Source organism: Bos javanicus, chromosome 7 (genome assembly GCF_032452875.1).
Source record: "Bos javanicus breed banteng chromosome 7, ARS-OSU_banteng_1.0, whole genome shotgun sequence".
Taxonomy (NCBI): Eukaryota; Metazoa; Chordata; class Mammalia; order Artiodactyla; family Bovidae; genus Bos; species Bos javanicus.
Window position 1 is genome coordinate 13,087,423 of NC_083874.1, and position 26,345 is coordinate 13,113,767.

The 26,345-nt window shown below is 38.8% G+C and overlaps 3 protein-coding genes across 3 annotated transcripts; all 3 read right to left on the reverse strand.

Annotated features, from left to right (window-relative positions):
• Nucleotides 1-4,083: 4,083 nt before the first annotated feature.
• LOC133251881 (olfactory receptor 7G1-like) lies at nucleotides 4,084-5,019 on the reverse strand. Its single transcript, XM_061424631.1, has one exon. It carries the CDS (start codon nucleotides 5,017-5,019, stop codon nucleotides 4,084-4,086), a length of 936 nt encoding a protein of 311 aa, XP_061280615.1.
• A 5,212-nt stretch (nucleotides 5,020-10,231) lies between these two features.
• On the reverse strand, nucleotides 10,232-11,155 carry LOC133251883 (olfactory receptor 7G1-like). Its single transcript, XM_061424632.1, has one exon. It carries the CDS (start codon nucleotides 11,153-11,155, stop codon nucleotides 10,232-10,234), a length of 924 nt encoding a protein of 307 aa, XP_061280616.1.
• An 8,924-nt stretch (nucleotides 11,156-20,079) lies between these two features.
• LOC133251964 (olfactory receptor 7G1-like) lies at nucleotides 20,080-21,051 on the reverse strand. The gene has a single exon (XM_061424733.1). The coding sequence runs from the start codon at nucleotides 21,016-21,018 to the stop codon at nucleotides 20,080-20,082; it is 939 nt and encodes a 312-aa protein (XP_061280717.1). The 5' UTR covers nucleotides 21,019-21,051.
• Between the last annotated feature and the right edge of the window lie 5,294 nt (nucleotides 21,052-26,345).

Below are 26,345 nucleotides of genomic sequence, written 5' to 3' on the forward strand. Positions count from 1 at the left end.
AAATCTTACTGAGGGACATTAGGTTACCTGAGTGGCATCACAGTGGAATGATGGTTAACATTTCTGTCAAGTGTTCCATACAGATCTGTATTCAGGAGAGGCAGAGGAACTGAGTGAGCCACCAGGCTCCAAGGCAAGAAGGGTCATCTATGGAAGGAGGCTCAGGTGTGTTACTGCTTTTCAGGGAAAGGACTGTTGATTGGGGCGGTCACAGGCAGAGCACAATCTCTGTACTCCCTAGAGGATCAATTTCCAAAGCTCCTCATTAGTCAAGCAATTTTATTATCACTGTGATCCCAGTACTGTGCCAATCCTTAAAGACCAAGGATATAATTCTATAATGCTTAGTATATTATACTAATCTATACTATATATAATCCTATAATATAATAAGCTATAATATTATGTTTTGTATATTATAATTACTTATAAAATATATGCTATGTATTACACAAGTAACATTTTAAAAACATACTTGTTTATATATATATATATATTTTTTTTTTTTAACTTACAACATTGTATTGGTTTTGTCATATATCAACATGAATCCGCCACAGGTATACACGTGTTCCCCATCCTGAACCCTCCTCCCTCCTCCCTCCCCGTACCATCCCTCTGGGTCGTTCCAGTGCACCAGCCCAAGCATCCAGTATGGTGCTCAAACCTGGACTGGTGACTCATTTCATATATGATATTATACATGTTTCAATGCCATTCTCCCAAATCATTCCACCCTCTCCCTCTCCCACAGAGTCCAAAAGACTGTTCTATACATCAGTGTCTCTTTTGCTGTCTCGTATAGAAGGTTATTGTTACCATCTTTCTAAATTCCATATATATGCATTAGTATACTGTATTGGTGTTTTTCTTTCTGGCTTACTTCACTCTGTATAATAGGCTCCAGTTTCACCCACCTCATTGGAACTGATTCAAATGTATTCTTTTTAATGGCTGAGTAATACTCCATTGTGTATATGTACCACAGCTTTCTTATCCATTCATCTGCTGATGGACATCTAGGTTGTTTCCATGTCCTGGCTATTATAAACAGTGCTGCGATGAACATTGGGGTACACGTGTCTCTTTCCCTTCTGGTTTCCTCAGTGTGTATGCCCAGCATTGGGATTGCTGGGTCATAAGGCAGTTCTATTTCCAGTTTTTAAAGGAATCTCCACACTGTTCTCCATAGTGGCTGTACTAGTTTGCATTCCCACCAGCAGTGTAAGAGGGTTCCCTTTTCTCCACACCCTCTCCAGCATTTATTATTTGTAGACTTTTGGATCGCAGCCATTCTGACTGGCATGAAATGGTACCTCATAGTGGTTTTGATTTGCATTTCTCTGATAATGAGTGATGTTGAGCATCTTTTCATGTGTTTGTTAGCCATCTGTATGCCTTCTTTGGAGAAATGTCTATTTAGTTCTTTAGTGCATTTTTTGATTGGGTCATGTAAAAAAAAAAACCACAAAAATTTCAGGGTTTCACGTTTCCTGAATCTTAATCTTGACCATGTGTTTTTCACACAAATTTTATTCATTGCAATATATTCTCTGTGACAATACCATCTCTGATCAATTAGTATATCATGGCCATCTTTTCTAATTTATCAAAATAGCTTCAATATGTATTAATAGTTTTCTTCACTTTCTGTCTCTGTGTGTGCTCAGTCATGTTCAACTCTTTGTGATCCAATGGACTGTAGCCTGCCAGGCTCCTCTGTCCATGGGATTAAGGCAAGAATAGTGGAGTGGGTTGCCATTTCCTCCTCCAGGGGATCTTCCTGAGCCAGAGATTGAACTTGGGTCTCCTGCATTGCAGGCAGATTCTTTACAACTGTGCCACCTGGGAAGCCCATTAATTGCCTCTACTCCAGTGTAAAATAAAAAGTTCAAAAAAGGGAGATGCAGATTTCAACATCTGAGCCATCAAGGAAGCTCTTTAGCTGAATGGTTTGCTACAATAATTAAGACCTATAAAATTGGTACAGGAGTAAATATGACTTGCTGATGATAATGTAGAGTCCAGCCTAAGACCACACATAAATGGACAGTTTATTCAGGGATAGAAAAATGAATTTGGATCTCTGCCTCACATCAAGGCAAAATTAAATTCCAGGAAGGGTTTGTTTCAAATATAAAAGCCAAAATGATGAATCCCTCAGATTGAAGTAACCCTGGGATTTATAAAATACATCTGGGAGCACAAACCATTATGGAAGGTATTGACAAATGCACTCCACTAAAATTAAGCCCTTACATTCATACCCTGTCCCCCCAAAAAAACCTAAAAAAAAAAAGATATCCAAAAGCAAAAACACATGTGAAAAAAACTGCAGTGCATTCAGGTGAAAATAATAACCTGGTAATACAAAGTCACATGGATCAATTATGAAAAGGGAAGGAACTCAGCAGAAGTACCACAAGCAGAAATTTAACAGATAGGAAAGAAGTATATGAAGGTAATATCAACCATTTAATAATAAGACACACGTGAATTAATGAAATCATTTTTATACCCATTAGACTGTCAGTATTTTTGAAAACATTTGTGATGAAATAGATCACTAGTACTTTCCAGTGTATGTCTATTTGTCCAAAGAAAAGCTTATTGGAACTACCCAAAGGAGACTTGATATCTCTAATACCCAGTATTTCCATCCCAATTACAAAACACTCTCATTAACACCAGAAACATATAAGACACTATTCAAAATGATTTATCTATAACACCAGAAAACTAGCTACAAAGAAATGAAACTTCCAGCATCAGGAAGAACATATATTTTGGAAAAGATACAGCATACATGTACAAGTCCAGAGTATTGGAAATGAGTTCATTTTTGCTGCATAAATAATATTTATTTTATTATGTGACACATCAGAAAAGGCAGCTGATAAATACAACATGAAAGAAAACAAAACTAACCTAATTGCTGAAGCAAGTGGTAAAAATATGCGAGACCAGTAGGTTTACAAATTAGAATATCAGCATATTATGGAACACAACAATACTAGTTAATTTTCCAAGGTGATTTGTATTTTTACTCTAGAGAGTACAAATCATTATGGAAAGTATTGACAAATGCACTGCATTAAAATTAAGCACTTGTGTTCACACCCTGCCCCCATAAAAAAACAAACTACAAAAGATATTCAAAAGCAATATCACATGTAAAAAGAAATATGCAGTGCATACAAATCTCCACATGTCTCACAGTAGGCTTGAGCCTGGGATGCAGTTCTGTTGTTGTTCATCACTAAGTCGTGTCTGACTCTTTGTGATCCCATGAATGGCAGCACGCACGCCAGGCTCCTCTGTCCTTTACTGTCTCCTGAAGTTTGCTCAAATTTGTGTCCATTGAGTCAGTGATGCTCTCTAACCATTTCATCCTCTGCCAACCCTTTCTCCTTTTTCCTTCAATATTTCCCAACATCATAGCTCCAGTAAGTCGGTTCTTCCCATCAGGTGGCCAAAGTATTGGAGCTTCAGCTTCAGTATCAGCCCTTTCAGTGCATATTCAGGGTTTATTTCTTTAGGATTGATTGGTTAGATCTCCTTGCAATTCAAGAGATTCTCAAGAGTCTTCTCCAACATCAGAGTTCGAAAGCATCAATTCTTTGGCATTAAGCTTTCCTTATGGTCCAATTCTCACATCTGTACATGACTACTGGAAAACCATAGTTTTCACTATATGGACCTTTTTTGGCCCCAACCATAAGATCGAGCTAAATCAAGGTTCTTACGTCCACAAATTTATTAGATCCTCTCCCTGACATATCCAAAATTTCCACATTTCTTTTTTTGATGTTCCAATGATATCAGTATATTTCCTGCCTCCATTAGCTTCTTAAGGAGTGCATGGAGGAAAACAGGACTAGGAAATGGGACTCATTTGTGAAACATCACTGAGCCAAGCAAACAGGAAGTTGGTTTCAACCTCAAGTTAAAATTCCCTTAGCCACTATGTTATCTAGTCATTTTAGAATAAGTTGGTGAGACAAGAGTCAGGCTTTCTGGTTCACCTGACATTCTGTGACTCTGGTTCATTCTAGAAATGCCAGTACAAAGCAGAAGAGACAATCACAGAAAAGGAGTCTTAACAATGAGTTTCCTCAAGGCTTCTTTCATGTCCCTATTCCTCAGGCTATAAATGAAGGGGTTCATCATTTGAGGAACAACAGTGTACATCATTGAAAGCACGGCAGTGTTTCTGGAAGAGTTAGTAAGAGCAAAACTAATGTTCACCCCCAAACCTGTCCCATAGAATAAGGACACAACTGAGAGGTGAGACCCACAGGTGGAAAACGCTTTATACTTTCCACTTGCTGATGGCATTCTCAAGACAGAGGACACTATCTGAATATAAGAGAAAATGATTCCACACACAGGAATACCCCCAAATATGCTAGTTGCCAAATATATCAGGATATTGTTAATGAAGGTATCAGAACATGCAAGCTTGATGACCTGAACAACTTCACAGAAGAAGAGGGGGATTTCCAGGTCTGTGCAGAAGGTCAGCTGTAACAGCATCAGAGTGTGGAGCAGGGCATCCATAATAATAATAAACAGGGTGAGTAAGATCACCAGCCCACAGAGGCGGGGGCTCATGATAACACTATATCTCAGTGGGTGACAAATGGCCACATACCGGTCATAGGCCATTACTGCAAGGAGAGAACTTTCCAAACTAGCAAACACCAGGACAAAGCAGATCTGCGTGAGGCAGCCTGTATAAGTGATGCTCTGATTCTGTGTTTGGATGTTCACTAGCATCTTTGGGATTGTGGTAGTGGTTAAACAGATGTCGTTAACAGACAGATTGGAGAGAAAGAAGTACATGGGGGTGTGGAGGTGGGAGTCAGAGCTGACGGCTAGGATGATGAGCAGATTTCCCAGGACTGTGACCAGATACATGGACAAGAAGAGGCTGAAAAGGAAGGACCGCAGCTTTGGATCCTCTGTCACTTCCATGAGAAGAAAATCTGAAGCATGTGTTTTATTCCTCTGTTCCATACTGTTGATAAATCTGATGGAAAAGGTGGAATGATAATACAATCAAACGTGTGTTTTCTAGACTAGAAGGAAGAGTGTCACCAGAAGCAAAAACATCTAAAGAATAAGGGAAGCAGATTGAAAGAGGGCAATTAAAAAGATGTGCCTGGGACTTCTCTGGCAGTCCAGTGGTTGAGACTCTGCCCTTCCAGTGCAGGGGGCATGGGTTCCATCCCTGTTAAGGGAGCTAAGATCCCCCATGCTGTGTGGTGTGGCAAAAAAAAAAAAAAAAAAAGTGCATCTTGTGTATGTGAATTATTCTGTTTCTTTAAAACCTTTTTTTCAGTTAAAAAAACCTTAAGCTGACATAGCAGCATCAACAAATGTTAATTCTGGAAAGGGTTAACAGGTGTCATTAAAAAATTACACTGTGTATATTGTTTTAGCTATTTAAAACCTGGCCATTTTATGACGAGAAACAGGGAGAGGCTGCTTGAACATTTTATCTGGATCCCCTGAGACCTCAGAGGCAGGCAATTGAGGTAATACACGGCTATGTCACGAACCAGCAATAGCATGATAAGGTGAGCTTTACCAATTTTCTTACCACAAGATTGCAAGTGAATGTTAGAGAATGATAACAGTCCACCTGATTTAAAAAAGACAGATTTCTCCTCAGAAAGAGATGCTCCTGGTCATAGTAGAGTGAGTACAATATGAGTAAATGAGAGATGCTTTAACATTGGTGCCACGTACAAAGAAACACGTGAAGAAGATGACTGACAGACAGGAGGACTGTGGGTGGCTTAGTTCTAAACCGTCTGATGTAGGTACTCTCCTCACAGCTTCCCTTGGATGAGCCTGTTGCATAATACCTGACTTCACGTCCAAACACTCACTGAGAGACGTTAGGATACCTGGCTGGCATCACAGTGGAATGATGCTCGATGTCTTCTTTGACTTGCCACATAGGAGATGTGTCCTCGGGAATGGCAGAAGGATTGAGTGAGACCAGAGCTCCTGGGCAAGAGGGATCACGGATGGGAGTAGGCTTAGGTGTGCTGTAACTTTTCACAGAAAGCATTGTTGAATGAGGTGGTCACAGGCAGTATACTGTCTCTGTATCCCTAGAGGTTCAATTTCCAAAGCTCCTCATTAGCCAAACAATTTGATTGTCACTGTGATCCCAGGGCAGTGCAAATCTGTAAAGGCCAAGACTCTGGAAAGGAGGAATCAGAGTAGCTGCTTTCCTGATCCTATGAGACCAGTTGTATACCTTGTAGTTTTTTCCATCTGAGTCTGCTCACCTCCTTTTCTAATTCTTTAAATATGAGCACATCATCGTTCTCTAATTGGATTCCAGTTTTCCTTTTTGCAATATGAGCAAAGGAATCTCTACCTAATTAGTTACATCACAAAGTCTAATACCAAGTTTATATGTGAAAATATAGTTATATATGTGCATATAATTAGTATATCTCTAAATGTTATTATAAAATTGGAAACTCTCAGGAGTTTTTCTCTTCAACAGTCACTAATGTCTCCTCAAACTTAATTTTCACTGTGTATATTTCTATAGCAGATAATAATTTATTTCCTGACAATTGTCTGTGGTCAACACATAAAAGTCTGATACTCCTTTTTTTTTTTAGCTTTCACAACCATCTTTTCTAATCTCTTCATGATAGTTTCACTGTACATTTTGGTGTATTTTAGGGGAGTGTGGGTTGAAATTATATAAAGAACTTATGTGAATTAAAAAGAAAAAGAAGGACTTCTGGTGGTCCAGTGGCTAAGACTCCAAGCTCCCAATGCAGGCGGCCTGTGTTCAATCCCGGATCAGGGAACTGGATCCCAAATGCTGCAACTAAAGATCCCAAATGCCACAACTAAGACCAAGCACAGCCAAATAAATAAATAAAAATTAAAAAAAAGATAAAAAAGAGAACTCATTTGAGATATCACAAACATATATTTACAAGAAAGAGAAATTAATATGTGGAAAAAACTCTCAACCAAATAAAAAGAGATATGTCAATTAATGAAATGATTTTTACATTAGGTTATCAGTTTACTTGAAAGTGTATCAGTTGTGATACAGATCACCAAGCCTTCATCAGAAAGTGTGTGTACTTGTTTCCGTCACTTAGGAGAACTCTTTGGTACAACTCAAAGGAACATTCATACCCACTTACACTCAGTAATTTCATTGCAAACATAAAACTTGTCTCATTTCCACCAAGAAATATATACAAGAATACTCAGGTTTATTTTTAATAGTGAAAAAAAAAAACAATAACAAACAAAGTTTTCATCAATATTGGGCAGGATGCTTACTTTGAAAAGTCACCATACATAATGTTGAAATACAAAGGATTAGAAATAAATTTGTTACTGATATGCCCAACAACTTGATTAAATCTCAAAGTGCCATAATGAGAGAAGCAATCGAGATTAAAAAACTCATACATTATATTAAACTTCCAATAAGTTTGAAAAGAAGTCAATTTATAAATTGGGCAGGAACATATATTGGGGAGATAATACAATGAAATTTAATTCTATTGCCAGTTTCATAGGACAAATATGATAAAATATTGGCAATTTCATAGGATTCAACCCAAAAGAATAATTTCAAAGAAAGTTAGTTAAGGGTAGTGTTTGTACTGGAAGAGGAGAGAGTGTTGTGACTGTGAAACACTTCAGGTGGATTCTGTCGTAATGACATTGCTGTATTTTTAACCCTTATATATAGGTTCATATCATGTTCTTATCTATTCTTTCAAAACTACAGATAAATCTTATGCACTACTTAGCATATACTATATTTAAGAAGTTGGGGAAAGGCCTGCTATCTTCATAATTCTAAACATATTCTCCCATGTTGTTTAATATTGAAGTCAAGCATCTCAGATTTCAGAGGTCTTCAGAATCTCATAGTGCCTATTAAAAATTTTCATTCAATGTAAAAGTTTTAAAAATTCTTTCAACTTTTAAATAAAAATGGGTCATACTTTTTGAAAAATATCAGAGTTATGGGTGTAAAAATGAACGCAGGTTCTCCACAAGTCTCCCCCAGAGGTTCAAAGTCAGTAGTTCTTGCTGGAGGTCAGAGAAATCTTAGTACAAAGGTCTCAGATGATCTGATTCTTTTTATATTAAAAGATGGTAAACAGTCTGCCTGCAATGGGGAGACCCAGGTTCGATCCCTGGATGGGGAAGATGCTCAGGAGAAGGAAATGGCAACCCACTTCAGTATTCTTGCCTGGAAAATCCCATAGATGGAGGAGCCTGGCGGGCTATAGTCCATGGGGTCACAAAGAGTTGGACATGACTGAGCAACTAACATTTTCACACTTTCATTCATTTATTTTTGGCTGTGCTGGGTCTTCGTTGTTGTGCATGGACTTTTTCGAGTTGCAGCGAGCGGGGACTACCCTCTAGTTGCGGTGCACCGCCTTCTTATTGCAGCGCATTCTGTTGTGGAGCGTGGGTTCTAGGGCATGGGCTCAGTAAGTGTGGTGCAGCGGCTTAGTTACCTCTAAGCATGTGGGGTTTTCCTGGGATTGAACCCATGTCTCCTGCATTGTCAGGTGGATTCTTAACCGTTGGACCACCGGGGAAGTCCCAGGTGAACTACTTCTGCATCTGTTCTGTGGGGGAAGCTCTGCTTGTGTGGCAGCCAGGGAGCTGTTCTCCAGTTTTGGTGCTGAAAATAAAACAACCCTTCAACCACCAATGAGGAGAACAGAAGTTTCCGCAGTCACTCCTTCAGCTCTCCTTTGAGATCTCCATTGTTTCACCTGCATCCTCACAGAGATAATTCTAACTTATGGCCCTGCTTTTTTATGCTCATAGGAAAAGTAATGTCACTATCCTTATCAAATCCCCCCTTTTTTTCCTTTCTTGTCTTTAATTCAACATCTCCATTTCAAAAGAATATAGTTCACCATAGAATAAATTTCCTCATAAAGACACATTAAAATGCTTTGCATTGGACTTCCCTGGTGGTACAGCGGATAAGAATCCTCCTGCTGGGCTCTGTATCAACCTAGAGCGGTGGGATGGGGAGGGAGATGAGAGGGATGTTCAAGAGGACGGGACATATGTATACCTATGGCTGACTCATGTTGACGTTTGACAGAAAACAACAAAATTCTGTAAAGCAACTATCCTTCAGTTAAAAATAAATTAATTAAAAAAAAAGAGTCCTCTTGCCAATGCAGAGGACATGGGTTCGATCTCTGGTCTGGGAAGGTTCCATGTGCCATGGAACTACTAAGCCTGTGTACCACAACTACTGAGCCCATGTACCACAACTAATGAGCCTGTGCTCTAGGGCCAGAAAGCCAAAACTACTGAGCCCATATGCTGCAACTCCTGAAGCCTAGAGCCTGTGCTCCTCAGCAAAAGAAACCACCACAATGAGAAGTCCTAGCATCATAATGAAGAGCAGCCCCCGCTGGCTGCAGCTAGAGCAAGCCTGTGCAAAGCAAAGCAGACCCTGTGCAGTAAAAAATAAACAAATACAATTAAAATAGAAAAAAAAGTTTTGCATTAAGATCCCCAAGACTGCAACCAGTCCTCTATGACATCAATGATACAATCCATTTTAATGTTGTTTTTTTTTCAGATTCCACCAGTGGCATGTAAGAAGTACAGCAATATAAGATGATTGAGGAGAGAACTGAAAACTCAGACACATTCTTATAAATAGGCCAACGAGAAAGCTCAAAGCAAATAAGATGTTAGAAGATTATCAATAATTACCCTGAGTACCTGAACACAACTTATTTTATTTCATTATGCAGATTAGAAAAAGCAGCTGATAAACATAACATGAAGGAAAACTAATCTTGTTGCTGAGGCAAGTGATAAAAATATGTGAGAACATTAAGTTTACAAAACTGATGAATATAGCCAAGTATGGAACACGGTGATACTAGTTAACTTTATTGTGTACTTACTAGGCACCAGGCATTGTCCTAAGTAGCGCTTATAAGGGTGAACTTCTTAGAAGCAGTCATACTCCATATAGTCAAGCTAAGGTTCTCATAGCAATCAAAACCCAAAGTAAAAATGAACTTTTCATTATGTTACATAGTTATTTTCAAAGAATTTGGTGGTGAAAGAACCAGGCAAACATTCTGGCTTGCCCAGCTTTTCTATCACTCTGACTCATTCCAGAAACCCCAGTGCAAAGCAAATGAGATATCCCAGAAGAAAAGATGTCCTAGATACTGACAAGTTTCCTCAAGGCACCTTTCACATCCCTGTTTCTCAGGCTATAGATGAAGGGGTTCATCATTTGAGGGACCACAGTGTACATCATTGAAAGCACCGCAGTGTTTCTGGAGGAATTACTAAAAGTAGAGCTAACGTACACACCAAAAGCTGTCCCATAAAATAAGGACACAATTGAGAGGTGAGACACACAGGTGGAAAAAGCTTTATACTTTCCACTTACTGATGCTATTCTCAACACAGAGGACACTATCTGAATATAAGAGAAAACGATTCCACACACAGGAATACCACCTAATATGCTAGATGCAAAATATATCAGGATTTTGTTGATGAGGGTATCAGAGCATGCAAGCTTGATGACCTGAACAACTTCACAGAAGAAGAGGGGGATTTCAAGATCTGTGCAGAAGGACAGCTGCAAGAGCATCAGACTGTGGAGTAGGGCATCCACAATGCTAGTAAACAGAGAAAGAAGAATCAACAAGCAACAGAGACGAGAGTTCATGACGACAGTGTACCTCAGTGGATGACAAATGGCCACATAGCGATCGTAGGCCATTGCTGAAAGAATACAACTATCCAAACTTGCAAACACCAGGACAAAGCAGACCTGTGTGAGGCAGCCTGCGTAAGTGATGCTTTGGTTCCGTGTGTGGATGTTCATCAGCATCTTTGGGATTGTGGTTGTACTTAAACAGATGTCAGTAAAGGATAGATTGGAGAGGAAGAAGTACATGGGGGTGTGGAGGTGGGGGTCATAGTTGATGGCCAGGATGATGAGCAGGTTTCCCAGCACAGTGACCAGGTACATGGACAGGAACAGGCTGAAGACAAGGGACTGCAGTTTTGGATCCTCTGTCACTTCCATGAGAAGAAATCCTGAAACACCCGTTTTGTTTCTGAGCTCCATGTTATTGATAAATCTGATGAAAAAGATGAAATAGAAAATAAAATATATCATCCCTAGACAAGCAGCAGGTCTATCACAAGAGGAAGAAAGCACCCTGGGAAGGGAAGGGGACTAATGGAGGGTGGTGAGAAAGGAAAGTCTTCTGGTGCATAATTTTCTGTTACTGTAAAAAGAACCTAAAGCTGATATAACAGTCAATAATCAAAATTAAACCTGGAAATGGTTAAGAGGTGACTGTTTTTTTTTTTTAAATTTAAGTTTATTTATTTTAATTAGAGGCTAATTACTTTGCAATATTGTATTAGTTTTGCCATACATCAACATGAATCTGACACGGGTAACTTGTAGTAGTCTATCTATAGGATTTTCGTGGTGGCTCACTGGTAAAGAACCCACCTGCAATGCAGGAGACACAAGTTCGATCCCTGCTTTGGGAAGATCCCCTGGAGAAGGAAATGGCAACCCACTCCAGTATTCTTGCCTTGGAAATCACATGGACAGAAGAGTCTGGTGGGCTATAGTCCATGGGATTGCAAAAGAGTTACATAAGGTAGCAACTGAGCTGCTGCTGCTAAGTCACTTAGGTCGTGTCCGACTCTGTAAGACCCCGTAGATGGCAGCCCATCAGGCTCCCCCGTCCCTGGGATTCTCCAGGCAAGAACACTGGAGTGGGTTGCCATTCCTTCTCCAATGCATGAAAGTGAAAAGTGAAAGTGAAGTTACTCAGTCATGTCCGACTCTTTACGACCCCATGGATTGCAGCCTACCAGGCTCCTCCGCCCATGGAATTTTCCAGGCAAGAGTACTGGAGTGGGGTTGCCATTGCCTTCTCTGAGTAACTGAGCAACAACATTCTATTGATATCTATGCTGCTCTGATTATTTAAAACATTTGGTAATTTTATAAGAAGAAACAGACTAGGGAGGCAGTTGAAGATTCTGTCTGAATCCCCAGTGACCTCAGACTCAAACAACAGAGATAATTCCTAGGTGTGTCAAGGACCAGGAATGGGCTGATAAGGTGAAATTTATCAACTTTTTTTGCACACCTCCCATATTAAAGAAACACAAAGAAATGTCAGACAATTCTTCAAAATCACCCTCACTGAGAATGGGCAACTTTCTACTCAGGAAGAAGTGGTCCTTGTCATAGCAGGGACTCAGTAAAGTATTAATAAATGAAAGGTTTTTGAGTACTGGTGCAAAGTACAAGGAAATATTGAAGAAGATGACAAACAGTTTGGCAGGAGACCCATGGATGACTTGGCTGTGATCATCTAATATATGTACGCTCTTCACAGCTTCCCCTGGATGTACCTATTGCAAAATACTTGCTATAATTTCCAAACATTGACAGAGGGAGGTTAGGTTACCTGGCTGACATCACAGTGGAATGATGCTTCACGTGTCTGGTTTGGAAGAGCTGTCCTTAGAAAGAACAGAAGGTCTGAGTGAGTCACCAGCTCCTGGACAGGAGGGATCTGTTATGAGGAGTCTCAGGTGTGCTGTTTCTTTTCTGAGAAAGAACTGTTGATTGAGATGGTCACAGGCAGATGGAACTCATGCAGTCTGGAACTCCGGAGATTCAATTTCCAAAGCTCCTTATTAACCAGTCAATTTATTGTCATTGTGATCCCAGGACAGTGCAAACCTGTAGGTCAACACTCTACACTGGGACTTCCCTGGTGTACAATGGATAATCTGTCTGCTAACGCAGGGGACTCGGGTTAGATCTCTGATCTGGTACAGTCCCAAATGCCGCTGAGCAACTAAGTCCATGTACCATAACTACTGAACCTGTGCTCTAGAGCCCATGAGCCACAACTACTGAAGCCCATGCACCTAGAGACTGTGTCTGCAACAGGAGAAGCCACCACAATGAGAAGCCTGTGCACTGCAACGAAGAAGAGCTCCTGCTCGCCACAACTAGAGAAAGATTGTGTGCAGCAATGAAGACACAGTGAAATCATAAGCAAACAAACAAGTAAATAAAAAGACTCTATACTGCAGAAATTCAGGCTAAGTACAGACTACCCACTTTTCAACATCTGTACCTGCTCATGTCCATTCCTTAGTTTTTCATAGACTCATAAGCAGTTAAAAAGTCATGGTAAAACAATAGGGGGCAAGTGTAATCTGAGTACATTTATATAGATTTATCCATTATCTAATAGGTGGAGGTGGTACTCCACATTAATATTGATTAAACTATTTTTCATCTTTACGGAATTAAATATTTTCATGTATCTATGGATTTATCACTGCTACAATATGGCCTATATTAACCTACAATTTTCTTAATATATTAAAACTAACAAGAGAAAAGATGGCATTAGTAATGTCATCCCTTACCTTCTTAACATCATTTGCTCCAAACACATAAAATAACAGAAAAATACACATGATATAAAGATTTAAAATTTTAGCTGTCAAGGGCCCAGGTGGAAATTTGCTATTGCTACAATATTGCTTCTATTTTTATGTTTTTGTTTTTTTTTGGCTGCGAGGCATGGTGGGGGTGGAAATCTTTGCTCCCCGACCAGGGATCTTACCACAGGGATCAAACCCTTATCTCCTCCATAGACCTCATGGTCTCCATCTCTCATGGAGATGCAACATGCCTCATGGCCATAAAAAGCCAAAACATAAAACAGAAGCAACACTGTAACAAATTCAATAAAGACTTAAAAAATAATGATTCTTTAAAAATTTTAAATTAAGATTCTAAGAGACATTTCCACAACTTTGTACATGAGTTTGAGTAAGCTCTGGCAGTTTGTGGTGGAGAGGGAAGCCTGGCGTGCTGCAGTCCCTGGGGTTGTAAAGTCGGACATGAGACTAGCAGCAAGCCTCTGCCAAAATGTGTGCTTGACTGCATGTACCCTCTTCACTAAAATCATATGTAACACTGACCTTCCCCTCTACCTCTTTGGAGCAGTTTCTCAGCTATCTGAAATGCTGTCTTTGGGGCTATACTTCTCATTTTGTCCCAAATAAACCTTAACTCACACATACACCCAAAAAGAGTCAGACAGGACTGAGTGACTGAACTGAACTGAACTTGTTCATGAAAGTGAAAGTGGCTCAGTTGTGTCCAACTCTTTTTGACCCCCTGTATTGTACAGTCTGTGGAATTCTCCAGGCCAGGATACTGGAATGGGTAGCTGTTTCCTTCTCCAGGGGATCTTCCCAACCCAGGGATTGAACTCAGGTCTCCCACATTGCAGGCAGATTCTTTTGCAGCTTTACCAGCTATACCAGCTTAACCATCAGGGAAGCCCAAGAATACTGGAATGGATAGCCTGTCCATTCTCCAGCGGATTTTTCCAACCCAGGAATCGAACCGGGGTCTCCCTCATTGCAATCAGATTCTTTACCAGCCGAGCGTTCATAGTTGCACAATTTATAATAATCAGGAAGTGGGAGCGACCCAATGGATGAATGGATAAACAAAATGTGCTATTTACAGACAATGGAATATTATTCCGTCTTGGAAAGGAAAGAAATTTTGCCATATGCAACAATATGGATGAGAATTGAGAACATTAGGCTAAGTGGAACAAGTCAGTCACAAAAAGACAGATTTCATTTATATGAACCGTCTAAAGTACTGAAATTCGTAGAAGTAGAAAATAGAACAGTAGTTATCTAGGTCTGTGAAGAGGCAGAAAAGGAGAATTCTTATTTTAAGAGAATAGAGTTTCTGATTTGCAAGACTAAAATGTTCTTATGATTAACACTACTAAACTGTGAACTCAGAAATGGTTCAGGTGGTAAATTTTATGTTATGTGTATTTTAACACAACAAAAAAGAAAAAACTAGTGTACATAGATCAATAAAGCAAATATCGCAAAAAAGTTAACTATTCAATGTAGGTGGTGGGCAAATGGGTGTTCACTATATCATTCTTTCAACTTTCCTGTATGTTTGAAAAACTTCACAGTAAGAAATTGAAAAAGACAGACTTCCCTGATAGTTCAGTGGTTATGACTTTGTCCATCAGCACAGGGGGTGTGGGTTTGACCCCTGGTTGAGGAGCTAAGATCCTACATGCCTCACAGCCATAAAACCAAAACTTTAAAAAAAGAGAAGCAATATTGTAACAAATCCAATAAAGAAAAAAAATAGCTTCTTAACAAGAGGAAATTGAAAAAGAAAAAAAAAACATTTATTGTATCATTCCATTTATATGCAATGGCTAGAGTAGAAACATTTATAGAAACAGAAATTAGACTACAGTTTGCCAGGGACTGAGGTTGGGGGAGAGTTTGAGATGATGAAAAACACGTGGAAACAAATCTTGGTGATGACAGCATAACATGATGAATGCAATTATGCCACAAAACTGCACACTTAAAAATCATTAAGATTGGAAATTTTATGTTATATATTTTACTAAAATTTTAAAAATAGACTGAGCATGTGATAGGCATTTTCCATTCCCTTTATAGAATTTCAGTATCATTTTTCCCAAAGTAGTAGATTGAATATTCTGACCTCATTATAATGGGCAATTCATTGAAATTCTGGCCCTTGATTACCAATGTTTTTACACTGCATCATAAGTTATCAGAGAAGCACTCAAGTTATGACACAATGTACCTTGTGATTGTAATCAACAGAGTCTGAAGCTTCTCTGTTATCACAATAAATTTATTTTTATTAGTCTAGTGAGCTAGAATAATTAAAATGTTTTATATTGGCTCAGGGATAAATAGAAGACCTATTGACCAGAAGATAGAATCCATAAAGAAATCTATACATAAATGGGAAGTTTATACAGGTACATAAAAATGAATTTGGATCCTGCTTAACATCAAAGGGAAAACTAAATTCATATTTCAAATGTAAAAGCCAAGACTGGGAATTCTTCAGACTGAAGTACTATTGTTTTCATTCAAACCCAGGTCTCCTGCATTGCAGGTGGATTCCTCACCAGCTGAGCCAGCAGGGAAGCCTAAGAATACTGAAATGGGTAGCCTATCCCTTCTCCAGGGGATCTTACTGACCCATGAATCGAACAGGGGTCTCCTGCATTGCAGGCAGATTCTTTACCAGCTGTACTACCAGGGAAACTCTGTTGTTTTCATAAATAAGACCTGTTAAGTGATGCCATTATGTAAAGTATTAACAGCTATTAACTATGCAACTAAAACAATGCACTTGTGTTCATACAAAATAAAACTGTACAGGATATTCAAAAAGAAGTCATACACTTAAGAAATAATTTTGCAGTTGGTATGGTTTTTGTTGTTCAGCTGCTAAGTTGTGTTCAACCCTTTGTGACCCCAAGAACTGCAGCACGCCAGGCTCCTCTGTCTTCCACTATCTCCTGGAGTTTGCCCAAATTCACGTCCATTGAGTTGGTGATGCTATCTAACAATCTCATCCTCTGCCTCACTTTTCTCCTCTTGCTTTCAATCTTTACCAGCGTCAGAGATCTTTTCCAATGAGTTGGCTCTTTGCATCAGGTGGCCAAAGCATTGGAGCTTCAGCTTTAGCATCAGTCCTTCCAATGAATAGTCAGGGTTGATTTTGTATAACTAACACTAATATCTTGATTATGTAAAAAAAAAAAAAGCTCATATGAATTAATGAGAAAATTATGAACAACTCAGTAGGTCTATCACAATTAGATATTTGAAAGAAAATAAATGCATCAAAAGCCTCTCAGTTATGTAATAATAAGAGGTATGTCTGTTGATGAAGTAATTTTTACATTGTTACTATAAATGAAAACGTGTTGATGACGATATGGATCCCCTCATGCTACCATGAGAAATAGAAAAGAATACTCAGATTTACTCATAACAGCATAAAATTAGCTACAAACAAAATTTCCATCAATATGATAAAAAATATCTATTTTGAAGTCTCCAAACACAATGTAAATATACAGCATATTGCAAATTAATTATTTACTGATACACTCCAAGATAACATTGAAATCTCCCAAGTACAATAATGAGGAAAAAATCAAGATAAAAGGTTAAAGCATAACAATTAAATTTTAATGAGTCATCAAGTTATAAATTGCAAAGGAATACATACAGAGGTGATCAGACAGTGATATTTCATCCTATTGTCAGTTTTATGGTGCAAACATGATCAAATAATGGCAAATTCACAGGAGTCAACCTAACAGAAGATCAAATGAAAGAAAAACAATTAAAAAGTCAAGATTTTGTTTGTCACTGGGAGGGGAGAGTGTGATGTAGGTGGGAGAAAAATTGCATTCTATAATTAAGGGATTGTTTTATTTATTTAATTTCAGGATCGGGTAGGTACATGCATGGCTATTATGTTACCATTCTCACAGAACTACACATGGACTTTAAGCACCACTTTGCATATGCTACTTTAATGAGTAAAACTGAGGAAAGATCCTTCTGTATTTCCAATTCTAAATGTAATTATAATATATTTCCCCAAGTCCTCATATGAAAGTTATGCATCTCAGGTCATCATAGTCTCACAAAATGTTTATTAAAAATTCTCTCATCCTTCACATGCCCCATTCCCCTGAGGCTCGAAATCCACAGTTCTTGCTAAAGATCAGGGAACTCTCAGTATGAACTAAGGTCTAACGTTATTCAAATCTGCAGCTGTTTTGTGAACCTCAATGAAGGAAGCTCTGGAGTTAACAAGAGGGCCAAGCAGGGAGCTGTTTCCCAGTTGTGGTGCTGAAAGTAAAACGACCCCTCTGGCTTCCCCAGTGGCTCAGTGGGTAAAGATATCTGCCTGCAATGCAGGAGATTGAGGAAACACAGGCTTGATCCCTGGGTCGGGAAGATTCCTCTGGAGGAGGAATGGCAACCCACTCGAGTATTCTTGCATGAAAAATCCCAAGGACAGAGGAGACTGGTACACTACAATCCGAAGAGTTACAAAGAATCAGACGCAACTAACCACAATCTACAGTGAACAAGGTTCTTCACCTTGTTAAAGTTCCTCACAAAAAATAAAAAAAAAAAAATAAATAAAGTTCCTCACCAATCCCTGCACTCTCCCTCGACAGTTCCACTGTTTCTACCACCTCACCCAATGTGGTTCTGACTGATGGCCTCAAATTTTCGTCCTTCTGGGAAGGTGATCTCACTGATCTTCTCTACTTCCCTTTTCTTCTCTCTTGTCTTACTCTCAATATCTCTTTGTCAAAGGAAAGTAGTTCTTCATAGAATAACTTTCCTCATAGAGACACATGAAGAAGTTTTCCATGAGAGCCCTAAGACTAAACGCAATACACTAAGACATCCATGACACAGTTAAATTTATTCAATGATGTTCCTCTGTGTTGACTCTACCAAAATGTGTAAGAAACACAGCAATAACTCAAACAGGAGCTCTGTAATAATTTAGAGGTGTGGGATGGGGAGGGAGATGGGAGGAAGGTTTGAGAGGGAGGGGACATATATATACCTATGACTGATTCTTATTGATATTTGACAGAAAACAACAAAATTCTATAAAGCAATTATCCTTCACTTTAAAAAATAAATTAATTAAAATAAAAAACTAAAAATAAAAAAAGATGACTAAAAGAAAAGTGAAAACAGATACATTCTTAGGAATAAGCCAATGAAAAATTTCATAGCAAATAAGATGCCAGAGGAAGATTAAAAACATTTTCCCTGCCTACAAAACAATGATTTATTTTATTATATTACTCAAATATTTATCAGGGAAAACCTGATAAATATAAGAATAAAAGAAAACAAATCAAAGACTTCCCTGGAATTCCAGTGGTTAAGACTTTTGCAGGTGATGGGGATTCAATACTGCTTGGGGGGGATAAGATCCCAAATGCATTGTGGCCAAAAAACCCAAAACATAAAACAGAAGCAATATTGTAATGAATTCAGTAAAGACTTTAAAAGTGGTCCACAATAAAAGGTAAAAATTTTTAAAAATCAAATTGCTGAAACAATGGAAAAAATACAAGGACTCAAGGGTATAGGAAACTTATGAAACACAATAACACTACTTAAATTTTATTGAGGCATTGTCCTAAGTGTTTATTGTTCTTATAGAGATTAACTTTCCAGCAGTAATTAAACTACAAATGGCAAGCATAAGGCTCAAGAATAATCAATTTCAAATATCAGGAATTGGATTAAGTAGGTGGCATAGGATCCATTTCTCAGTGATAAGATTGAAGGTAATACCTTATGGGTGATGCCATGGAAATATCTATTATAAATAGAACTTCAATTAACAACAGACTCATTGAAGGACAGTCAGTTTTGTTTGTCTCCAGTAATCATGTCTAGATATGCCTGAATCTATTTCAGCCATCTGAGTCCATGAGGGGAATCAACCTAATATGAAGCCTCTTCATGGAGGAATGAATGAATCTCTAATTTCCTGTTCCTGCACATTTCCTGCCTCTGAAATCCTTGTGATGAAAGATAATTATCTTTATTGTTTGAGCATATTAAGAGTCAGGATTTCTTTATTAGCAAGAAAATTTTCCTCACTGATCAACTTCAAATATTCCACAATCATTTCAAACTGCTGAGATAATCTAATCACAAAATTTTATGGGTAATGAAGTCAAGTGTTATGGATGCTAATGTTGCCTAACATATGTCCAATTTACCAGTGACTGGTCTTAAAGATCCCTGAACTGAGGTGTGAAAGATCAACCACGATGTCTTGTAAATATGCTTTACTCTGGGGTACAATTTACATGGTGTCATCCAAGGAAGCAGGCAGAATCTATTTCTTCATGTACACAGACTTGTTTAAATTCTTTCCTTGACCTACGCACCTTTTCCCACTTCCCTCATGCTGGGAACTTCCCCACAAAATTACTATACCATGAACCTCTGCCTCAGATTCAGCTTCTACTGGCTCTAACCAAAACCTTATATTAGAGAATGGGAAGTTTATGTCAAACATCAGAGACCTAGAAAATGACACAATCATAGAATAGTAGGTACTCTACTGAAGAGTTTCCTCAAAGCTCCCTTCATGTCTTTGTTCCTCAGGCTGTAGATGAAGGGGTTCATCGTGGGAGTGACCACGGTGTACATCAATGAAGCCACTGCAGTCTTCCTGGGAGAGTCAGGAATTGCAGAACAAATGTACACTCCAAAACCCGTCCCATAGAATAAGGACACAACTGAGAGGTGAGACCCACAGGTAGAAAAAGTTTTATACTTTCCACCCACTGATGACTGTCTCAAAATAGAGGAGATTATTTTAGTATAAGAGAAAATGATTCCGAAAACAGGAATGCCACCTAATAGGCTAATTGCAAAATAAAGAAGAGTATTATTAATGAGAGTATCAGAGCAGGCAAGCTTGATGACCTGAACAACTTCACAGAAGAAGAGGGAGATTTCCAGTTCCTTGCAGAAGGACAGTGGCAGCACCATCAGAGTGTGGAGCAGGGCATTCCCAATGCTAATGAACAAGGAGAGTAGAGTCAGCATAACACAGAGGTGGGGGTTCACGATGACTGTGTACCTCAGTGGGTGACAAATAGCCACATAGCGGTCATAGGCCATTGCTCCAAGGAGAAAACTTTCCCAACAAACCAAAATCAAGACAAAACAGATCTGAGTGAGGCAACCCGTGTAAGTGATTCTTTGACTCTGTGCTTGCATGTTTACCAGGATCTTTGGGATGATGGTTGTGCTTAAACCAATGTCTGTAAAGGACAGATGGGAGAGAAAGAAGTACATGGGGGTGTGGAGGTGGGAGTCAAAGATGACAGCCAGGATGATGAGCAGGTTTCCCAGGACAGTGACCAGGTACATGGACAGGAACAGGTTGAATAAGATGGTCTTCAGTTTTTCATTCTCTGTCAGTCTCATGAGAAGAAATTCAGAAACAGCTGTTTGGTTTCTGGGTTCCATGATGCTGATGAATCTGATGAATAAGATGTGGTAACAAGACAATAAAATGTGTAGTCACTAGGGAAGCAGCAGTAGTGTTACAAGAAGCATAAACCATCTTGGGAATGGAAAGAAACTAAAGGAGTGGGGAGGGGAGGGAAAGCCTTCTGCATGCATATTTATGTGTTATGTAAAAAAAAAAATCCTAAAGGAAATCAATCCTGAATATTCATTGGAAGGACTGATGCTGAAGCTCCAATGCTTTGGCCACATGATGCAAAGAGCTGACTTATTGGAAAAGAACCTGATGCTGGGAAAGATTGAAGGCTAAAGGAGAAGAGGGTGGCAGAGGATGAGATGGTTAGATAGCACCACTGACTCAGTGGACATGAATTTGAGCAAACTTCAGGAGATAGTGGAGGACAGAGGAAACTGTCATGATGCAGTCCATGGGGTTGCAGAGTTAGACATTACTAAGTGACTGAGTAACAATAAAAATACCCAAAGCTGATGACAGCAGAGCATAAACAGTTCTAGAAAAGGTTACCAACACCTTGGTTGGTTTTTAAAAATATTTATTGGTATTCATAAATCAGAGATGCTTAATTATTGATGCAAAATAAAAAAGAAGTATGAAGATGACATAAGTTATGAAAAGTGACTTGGTTCTAATCATCTGGAGTGGAAAGTGGAAAATGGAGTTGCTTGTCATGTTCGACTCTCTGTGACCCCATAGACTGTAGCCTACCAGGCTCCTCTGTCCATGGGGTTTTCCAGGCAATAGTACTGGAGTGGGCTTCCATTTCCTTCTCCAGGGGATCTTACCAACCCAGGGATTGAACCCGGGTCTCCGGCATTGTAGCAGACACTTTACTGTCAGAGCCACCAGGGAAATCTGGGGTATGTACTCTTTTTATAGCTTTTTCAGGATAAAGTTGTACCCAAATACCTGTCCTCATTTCCAAACATTCACTAAGGATCATTAGGTTACCTGGCTGGCATTGCAGTGAAATGATGTCTGACATCTGTGATATACCAAACCAAAGATCTGTCCTTAGGAAGAAAAGGGTCTGAGTGAGTCACCAGCTCCTGGGCAGGAAGGGTCATCTATGGTAGGAGTCTGTGTGCTGCTTATATCCAAGGAAAGAACTGTGGATAGAAGCGGTAGCAGATAGATTGCAGTCTTGAACCCTAGAGATTCAATTTCCAAAGCTCCTTGTTAACCAAGCAATTTAATGTTGCTGTGATCCCAGGGGAGTGCAAATACTTAAGAAGATTCTACATGGGAAAATTCAGGATGGCTGCTTTCTTGACTCTGTGAGGCCAAGTGTACACTGTCTACTTTTCTGCTCGTGTCCATTTCTAAGTTTTTCATAGAAATGTAAGAGGTTACAGGATCAAGGCAAAACACTAGTGTGCAAGCATACTCTCAGTTCATTTAGTTAGATTTTACCCATTATCTAATAAGTGGGGTTGGTATCCCATATTAATATTAATTAAACTATCTTTCGTCTTTAAAGAATTCAATATTTTCATGTGCTTGTGAACCTGCCTGCCAATACAGGAGACATAAGAGACATGGGTTCAATCCCTGGGTCATAAAGACCCCCTGGAGGAGGGCATGGCAACCCACTCCAGTATTCTTGCTTGGGGAATCCCATGGACAGAGGAGTCTGCAAACTACAGTCCATAGGGTCAAACAGAATCAGACACGAGTGAAGCAACTTAACATGCACACATCAATTTATTTCCTCTATTGTTCACTGCTACTGTATGAAATGTGTTAACATACAATTTTCTGGATATAGTAAAACCAACAGGAAACAAGATATTGTTGTAACTTCATCTCTTACTACTTTAACCTCACTTCCTTCAAACACATAAAATAACAGAAAAACAAGAGATATAAAATTTTAGAAACTAAAGCAGAAGTGGGGATTTGTTATTGAGAAATGAGAGTGAACATAAGAGTTATGGACAGTGTTTGAAACCATGACTATGAGCTTAGAGCAACAGAAAGTTTCAAAAGAAGCCTCCCAGAGAGAACTGAACCAAGCTATGTGACGGCTTGGTGGCTGGATTATTGATACCAAAAAATAGAGAGACAGGAACACAAGCATATCACTAAATGAAAACATCACACCAAAAGGGAAGAAACTTAGGGAATATGAAAAGAACAGAGAACTACAAAAACAACCAGAAAGCAAGTAACAAAATGGCAATAAGTACATACCTATCAAAGGGGTTCCCAAGTAGCTTAGGAACATCCCCTGGAGAAGAAATGGCAACCCACTCCAGTATTCTTGCCTGAGAAATACCTTGAATGGAGGAGCCTGGAGGCTACCATCCATGGGGTTATAAAAGACTCAGACATGACTTAGCTACTAAACAATAGCAACATACCTATCAATAGCTTTAAATGTCAATGAGCTAAATACACCAATCAAAAGATATAGGGCGGCTTATTGGATAAAATAACAAGATCCACCTATAAGTTGCTTACAAGAGACTCACTTCAGAGCTAAAGAACACAGACTGAAAGTGAGGGAATGGAAAAGATATCCATAAAAATAGAATTGAAAAGAAAGCTAGTATAGCAATATTCACATCAGACAAAGTAGATTAAAGTAAGTCTATAATAAAAGACAAATAAGGACATTATAAAGACAGAAAATCAAGAAAGAAGAGGATATAATACTCATTAACATATATGTACCTAATACTTAAGAATCTAAATATATAAAGCAAACTATAACAGATAAAGGCAGAATTTCACAATAAAACAATAATAGTAGATGACTTTAACACTTCACATACATCAGCAAACAGATTATCCACACAGAAAAATCAATTAGGAAATAGTGGCCTTAAATGACATATTAGACTAGTGGTAATCAACATGTATCTATAAGATATTCTATCCAAAAACAACAGAATACACATTCTTAAAAAAATTTTTTTTATTTTATATTGGGATATAGTTGTTTTACAATGTGTTAGTTTCAGACATATTGCAAACTGATTTATTTATACATATACATATATATCCATTCTTTATCACATCTGTCCCCATACAAGTTATTACAGAATATTGTGTGGAGTTAGTTCCCTGTGCCATATAATGGGTCTATATTGTTTGTCTATTTTATACGTAGTGATACAATGTGTATTATATTTCAAGGGCACATAGAACATTCTCCAGTATATATCACCAGCCAGGTCACAAAAGATGTCTCAACAAATTTAAGAAGGTAAAAACTATACCAAGCATCTTTTCCAACCACATATGAAACTAGATATCAATTATGAGAATAAAAATGGAAACTGATTATGAGGAAGCACTGTGCAAATTAAATTGTGCAATAGCGTAACTAATGAGGAAATACAACCTTAAGTAAACAGAATTGAGGCAAGGTCTTCTAAGCAATCAAGGAAGAGGTAATATTAAGAATAAAGGTAAGGACTTTCCTGGTGGTCCATTGGATAAGAATCCCCCTTGCCAATGCAGAGGACATAGAATTCGATCCCTGGTCCGGAAAGATTGCACGTGTCACAGAGAACTGAGCCCAGGAGCCACAACTCCTGAGCCTACCTGCTGCAACTACTGAAGCCTGTGCACCTGGAGCTTGCGCTCCGCAATGAGAGAAGCTACGGCAATGAGCAGCCCATGCACTGCGACAAAAACTAGCCCCTGCTCACTGCAACTCGAGAAGGACTGCACACAACAGAAAAATAAAATAAAATAGAATAAAGGTATGATTTTAGAAAATAGAGAAAAGGATAACCTCTATCTCATTTCATAAGGACAAAACAACCTGGATGCCTGAAGCACACAAGTTTAGAAGAATGGAAAATCACAAGGCATTCTTACTCCTGCAAAATTACTAACAGATTTTTTTTTTTCATCAGAGCTCTTGATTGCTTTTATCCCCAAGCATCCAGCATCGTGCACTAACAGATTTTTTAAAAATTAAATCTAACAAAGAATAAAAATGGGTAGTGCATTCTGAAAAATCCAGTTTTCCTCCAGGAACACAGGTTGATTTTTGCTCCACAAAGACATGTTGTTTTCTCCCATGCCTCTTTCAAGCCTGTATAAGAATGTGAATTTCTCAGCAAGTTTTCTTGCCCTTCTGTGTAAAATTGCACACATTTACTTATTCTTGTCTTTTTACCATTATTCATTGTTGTGCAGTCACTAAGTTGTGTCCGACTCTTTGCAACCCCATGGATTGCAGCACACCAGGCTTGCCTGTCCTTCACCACCTTCTGGAGTTTGCTCAAATTCATGTCCAGTCAGTGATGCTATCTAACCATCTCATCGTCTGTCCCACCACCCTTTTCCTTTTGCCTTTAGTCTTTCCCAGCACCAGGGTCTTTTCCAATGAGTTGGCTCTTTCGATCAGGTGGCCAAAGTATTGGTGCTTCAGGTTCAGCATCGGTCCTTCCAATGAATATTTAGCATTGATTTCCTTTAGGATTGATGGGTTTGATCTCCTAGCAGTCCAAGGGACTCTCAAGAGTCTTCTCCAACTCCACAATTTGAAAGCATCAATTCTTTGGCATTCAACCTTCTTTATGGTCCAATTCTCACACCCGTACAAGACTATTGGGAAGACCATAGCTTTGACTATATGCTCCTTTGTCAGCAAAATGATATCTCTACTTTTTAGTAAGCTGTCTAGGTTTATCATAACTTTCCTTCCAAGTGTCTATTCTCCATAGCATCTTTCACCATCTGTCAGTTGATATTTTTCTTATGGCGTTGAATTAGGTTACTGAGAGGTAGACACAGAGAAGGGATTAGCATGCAGGAGTTTGGAGGGAGTGCTCCTAGATATATCCTTGTGGAAGAGAAGGTAAGAAAATAAGAGTGGGCAAAGTGAGTAGGTGCAATGGAGTCCGAGAGTCAGGCTCCAGAGACCCTAAAGGAAGCTTAAGCCTGGACTGTCCCTTCAGAGCTATTCCAAGTTGATGCAAGAGAGGAAGGACTTTAAACACCTTTAATAAATGTACTAGTCAGTTATTAGATGCAACCCTGGAAAAGGGAATGACTTTGGGTGCAGTGGCTTTCTTCTGAAGTTTGCCCCAAAGGAAGTTGCCAGTGAAGGGCTGTTTGCCAGCAGCATACTCTGCCACTGGAGCAATGATTACTTCCTTCCTAAAAGATGATACATAGGAAGATATTGATCTTCCTAAAAGATCAATACATCACATTGTCCTCCACAATATCTCTTGTATGTCACCTGTTTCCTCTTTTGAGCTTAAAAGAGTTATTTACTAGCAAAAAGTAGTTTGTTTGTGAATAGCATAGCATTGCAATTATGGCAAGTACATTATAGCAAAAG